At 38.1% G+C, this 6,187-nt stretch overlaps 1 protein-coding gene across 1 annotated transcript in view; it reads right to left on the bottom strand.

The window, feature by feature from the left end:
• EEA1 (early endosome antigen 1) overlaps nucleotides 1-2,369 on the bottom strand; it is a 112,848-nt gene extending 110,479 nt beyond the window's left edge. The window contains exon 1 of the mRNA XM_015561064.1: nucleotides 2,268-2,369. Coding sequence (XP_015416550.1) covers nucleotides 2,268-2,369 — 102 coding nt within the window. The remainder of the gene's footprint in view (nucleotides 1-2,267) is intronic.
• Nucleotides 2,370-6,187: the final 3,818 nt, after the last annotated feature.

The following is a 6,187-nucleotide window of genomic DNA, read 5'->3' as shown; positions in this document are numbered from 1 at the left end:
CCACCCATGAACCAGGCCTCTATCCTATATAATAAAAGGGTAATATGCAAATTGACCCTAACAGCAGAACGAGTGGGAATGACTGGTCACTATGACACACACTGACCACCAGGGGACAGACACTCAATGCAGGAAATGTCCCCTGGTGGTCAGTGCACTCCCACAGGGGGAGCTCTGGTCAGCCATAAGCCAGACTGATGGCTGCCAGCACAGCGGTGGTGGCAGGAACCTCTCCCCCCTCCTCAGCAGCACTAAGGATGTCAGACTGCAGCTTAGGCCTGCTCCCTGCTGGCAAGTGGACATCCCCCAAGGGCTCCGGGGCTGCCATAGGGATGTCTGACTGCCAGCTTGGGACCAATCCCCCAGGGAGCGGGCCTAAGCCAGCAGGTGGTCATCCCCCGAGGTGTCCCAGACTGCGTGCGAGAGGACATAGGCTGGGCTGAGGGACAACCCCCCCCCCAAGTGCACAAATTTTTGTGCACCGGGCCTCTAGTATATACATAAATATCAATGAAACAGAATTAAGAACATAAAAATATAGCCACATATATAAGGTCAATTGATTTCTCAAAAAGTAAAAGTAATTCAATGGGAAACAAATAATACTGAAATAACCATATGGAAAAATGTGGTTTACATATCCATGTGGAAAAAATAAACGTCAACCACTATCTCACACCATACACAAGAATTTTAAATAAATCAGATTTACATATACACACCCTAAAATGATTTTTTTAAGTAAGAGGAAAGCATAGGAGAGTATTTGCAATCTTGTGGTGTTAAAAAAATAAAAATAAAAAATATTTATAGGAGGACCCAAAAAGCATTAACCATAAAAGAAAAGGCTGACAAATTGGACTTCTCCTAAATTAAAAACTTCTCCTTGAAAACACCATTAACAAAATGAAAAGCAAGCCATGGACTCAGAAAAAATATCCACATCACATATATCTGACTGAGGTATACAGCCTAAAATTAAGGCCCAATATTATGTGCTGCCTTGACATGTGATGAAAAGGAGGGGTTTCAAATGGCCTAACTGCAAGTTCTCCTCCCCACTCTGCTCTTGCAGATAATGTCCTCTAGCCAAACCACCTTCTTTTCCATAAGAAACAGTGCAGGGCTGAGTAGTGGATTTCAGTTCCCTACCACCGTGTCATAGAACGAAGCTCAACCATTGAGTCACACTGGATTGGCAACAATTATTAATAGATTTCTTTCCAGGGTTATAGCCGGGCACTTTAAGCTCACCATATCATGAACACAGTTTGGAGGGTTTTTTTTAAGACGTTTCCTTAAACTTGTTCTTAATGAAGTTTATCTGATACTTTTCTTCTTGCTCTCGCAAGCTTGTAACATATTATAGTAAATACTATAGGCCCAATGCACAAAATTCATGCAAGAGGCTCAGCCCTTGCAGCCCCAGCTTCGAAGGTTGTTCAGCTGTCCGGTCTAATTAGCGTATTACACTTTTATTATTGCAGATACATATACGGTACATGAAGACAAATGGATAAAGAGACAGATGGTCAGAGAGAGAGAGAAAAAACAGAGAGATGGTTAGAGAGAGAAATACATCCAAAAACACATGAGTGAGACTCCTTAACCAAGAGGAGAAGGGGAGAACAGAGAAAAGGGGACTAGGTGGGTGGTACCATTGCATCCAGAAAGGGTCAACTAACAAAACCTATCAGAGCAGAATGTGTATAGATTTCTTAGGAACAGCATTATGGGTGGTTTTATGTTCTTCTCTTTCCTTTCTTCATTTTCTATAACGTGAAAATATTGTTTGTTTTAAAAGATAATTGTAATAAAGCAGGTACTAAGGTTGGTTTCTCAAAAATGTAAGTTATTTCTTCTTTAGACATTTTTTTCTCTGTTAATTTTAATAAGCAATCAAAGATAAAATAAAAGTTTTTACGAAGACAGAAAATCTATAAATTTTAAAGATAACTTAATTTTTCATTAGCTCAGCAGTTCATGACAGTACGCATACTTATTAATCAAGAATTCTTTATAAACAAATTTTATGTCTTTATTAAGTTGAGATGACATTAGCATTGAAGAGATATTCACAATATTATTTTTCATTCTCACAACTAAGTAGCAGTGTATGTCTATAATTCAAAAGTTGCATTCCTTTGTAAGAAAGACCTATAATAACTTTTCCCAAGAAACCTTTAATTACTACTCATTACTCCAAATATTTGCTATTTTCCCTTAAATAATATTGAATTTTATTGCCAAATTATTATTTTTCATACCTCTGAAGAGCTTTCATTATTGACATCCACTGTGTTAACAGGAGTTGCTGATGAATCTAAATCAGAGCCTTGAGAGCCAACTCTCCCAGGAGTCTGAAACATAAACAGAAGTGGGTGGGATCAAAGCAGATATTAACAATATATTCATAAACTATTTAATAACCTAAATAGTAATCAGGTCTAGGCTAACACATAAATGGATGTGTCCTCAATAATAATGAACAGTACTAGCAGCTATTCTTTATGGAAAACTGACTGCACCTAAGACCTCTTTATGTATTATCTCATTTTTAGTCTTTTTAAATAAAAATTTTACTTTTGGATACAGTGGTCTATAGTTTCAACTCACTTTCAGAACATCTTATTAATTACAATGACATCTCTGTGAGAGGTAGGACAAATGTTATCCCTATTAATAAGAAAACAGATTCAAAGCAGCTAAAGCAAGCATGTCAAACTCGCAGCCCACAACAAATAGTTTTGTGGCCCAACCAATATAACAGTACATAAGAAACGTTTTAATAAAAATTTCATAGCTTAATTTTTACAATATCCTGTTATACATAATTATTAATAACAAACGACAATGTTCCTAATAACTGATTACTATAATCGTGTTGCATTCATTTCTCTTACGCGCCTTACATGCAAGCGCACCATTTCTCTCCACTAATACTAGCAGTGAATATTCTAGCAACCAATTGCCACGTCATTGGTCTTGTACAGACTTGTTTGGTGTGCGCAACAGGAAATATCTCACATTCGGAGGACAAGAGAAATAGGTTTACGTGTGTTATGCTTATTAATTTGTGTAGTTATTCAGTGTCTGGTAAGTTAATGTTCAAGAAAAAATATTACTTTTTATTAAAATGTTCTATTACTTTATGTTAACTATTACTCATTTATTTTAGCCCTTTGTATTCAGCATGTCTCTATCGAAATAAACCTATGTTTCTGTGAAAATTGAATTTTTTGTTCTTTTGCAGCCCATATAAACTTAAACCTTGTTTATTTGGCCCTGTGTTAGCCTTTAAGTTTGCTTTGCTTGAGCTAAAAAATTTCTTCAGATTGTATTGAACAAAAATCAGAAAGAAGCAGAACTAAAATGCTGATCTGATTCCTTCTGCATTGCTCTCTCAAATGCACCAACTAACCTACAATGATTTGAGGGGGTGCTAAAAAGACCAACACAGTTCATATTATCTAGTCACCCAGCAACCTACCATCCATATCAACCATTACCAATCTGTCTCCAATACTTGATATTCTATCATCAAAGATATAGTTTGTAAGGCTAGAGTTTTTTTCTCCCCTTCAACCTTTATCATCTAACTTTACCATTCATTAATACCTAGGAGTTACCTTAAAGGAACTGTAGATCTATTAAAACACTGAGCAAAAAAAGACAGATTCAGAGCACAAGAACTGGCTCAATAATCCTTATTTAAAAAAAATTATGGTATATACTATCATTCCCAGTTTACACAAGAGAGAACTAAGGTAGAATCTAAGAAACTTGCCCAAATTCACATGGCTAATAAATGTAGAAAAAAGTTTAGCTCCGGCTGTCTGGCTTTTAATTACTAACTTATAGTACTTCTGTACTGGACATCTTCACTGAGAGGTACTTCAAGCACCCAAGATCTAGATCAATTCACTACACATTTGCCTCAACACACATTCTGTAATTATACTATTATCATCACCAAAACAAGACCCTTTTGCAATTTGCATAAAATAATCCTATTAAACAGACCTAAATAAGCCCAAGAATTATTTAAGGTATTTACTTCAACCAAATAAGGAGATATCTGCAACAGATAAACTACCCTAGATTGCTGATAATATATAAAGATTCATACTATCAACAACTATATGATTGATATAAAACAGCATTAATCTCTGTAAACACTGCTATCAAAAAAATCAAATTGCGAAGAAGGGAAAATGGCGGCGGTATAGATGGATATGTCCCGTGCCTTCTCTTGGAGCAGATAGGGTAAGCAGCTGAAACAAGTAACATCCAGCCCGAATAGGCAGAACAGATTCAGCTGGGAGACAGTTTGCAGCCAGGAAAGGCAGAGGACTCCTGGAGAAAGGGTACTATTGGAGACTGCTGTATCCGGCTCCCCTAACCAGGCAGCCTCCAGTGCTGCTGAAATCTCTCCCAGAATGCCAGTGCAGCCACGGAGACCTCGCCATCTTGAGTGGTTGTTATTGGAAGCGTATACATCCAGAAATCCTGCAACCACAGCATGCAGGGATTAGCTACTATCCCAGAAACACCGGATCTCAACCAGCATGACTACATGGACTCAGAGGAGCCCTGCTTCTCCTCACAGAAAGGTCAGATTTCACCTAAAGGTGCGATTTGCAATTCAGGATGGAGAAAGGAACACAGGCAGGGGTAGTTTGTGCCCCACAAAGTCCGCGGCTGTTGGGGCCAGCGTGATCCACGAGTGTGGAAGGGCCCCCACAGGGCTGCTGGCAGAAGAGAACTCTAAAAATAAGCCCATAGCTGGACTGGATGCAAAAAGGCAGCCTCGGATTTTCCCAGTGTGCTGGCTGCTTAGTGCCAGGGGAGAGAGGACGTGCGGAAGAGACTGTGCACAGAGCTAGATGGTGGAGGGTTGCGAATTCACGCACTTTCTCAGGCACTTTTTTTCCCCCTCTCTCTCCACCTTAAACCGTTGTGTTTTATTATTAAACCCAATACATAGGATCGCCCAATTGGGGTCACTCACAGAGACTGCAGAGGAAAGTTGTTTTTGTGGAACCTGGGAAACAGAGCGCGGAGTAACGATCAAAGAACCAGCTCTGGGCAGTTGACGCCCCCAAACCAGTATCAATGCGATAGGGAAAACAAAACCTAACTAACGGCTAAAGAGGACTTACAGACTCGGAGGTCAATCCAGAAACACTGACACCCAGGGGCTGAACCACAAACTGTCTCTTCTGTAAACACACATAAAGGCAGTCTGGGAAACAAATAGGGCCTGCTTTAAAATTACAACTGTGGTTTAAAACACAAAGGAACAGTGTATTGTAGGGAACGTCAACACTCTTCTGAATACCTGACAGGACTAAGGCGTGCCAGACAGAAGAGTAGAAGAAGTGAAGGACCTTCACTACTGCACGTTTTTATTTTTTTTTATTTTTTCTTCTTTTCACCTTTTAATTAAGAAACTATTTTTTTTCTTTTTTCATCACCTGATTTTACCTTTTTAATTACTACATTTTTATTTTTAACAGTATTATTACTACTACCATTTTACCTTTTTTTAAAGTGTCATTTTTTCTCTTTATTTTGGGATTAGTGTTCTACATTCTACTTTCATCTTTCCTTTAGCATCATTTTACTCTACCTCAACTTTACCTTTATGCCAAAACTCTCTCCCGCACTTTTCCCCTTTTGTAGTCCTCTTTCTCTAATCCTATTCCTGCTTTAGATTTTCCCTATTCCTTCTTTTTACTCCGTTTCAATTTCACCCTACTTATATATCTAATTTCCAATTCCCTGCTCTAAATCCATATACACCTCTCTGTTATCTTCATTATCCAAATTTTTTTTTTTCTCTCTGTCATTTTGTTGTTGTTTGCTTGATTGTTGAATATATTGGGGCTTTTTATGCTTGTTTGTGAGATTGTTTTGCTTTTGCTTTTGCTTTTGCTTTTTCTGTTGTTGTTTTTTTCCGGTTATTTGTTTGCTTCTGTTTTCCCTCACCTCGCTTGATATTGATTGTTGTTTGTAGATTGCATTTATCCCCAGCGATCTGTTGCTAGAATTTGTTGGGATTAGTGGCTGTTCTATTGGAATTTTCTCCCCATATAAATAGTTTCTTCCCCTCTTCTATTTCCTTTCCTTTCTTTTCTCTCTTAATTTTTTTTCCTTTTACCAATTTCATTTTTGCACTCCTTTT

This window comes from Myotis davidii, unplaced genomic scaffold (genome assembly GCF_000327345.1).
Source record: "Myotis davidii unplaced genomic scaffold, ASM32734v1 scaffold656, whole genome shotgun sequence".
Taxonomy (NCBI): Eukaryota; Metazoa; Chordata; class Mammalia; order Chiroptera; family Vespertilionidae; genus Myotis; species Myotis davidii.
The sequence above is the reverse complement of the archived record's forward strand: the minus strand, read 5'-3'. Positions and strand labels throughout refer to the sequence as shown.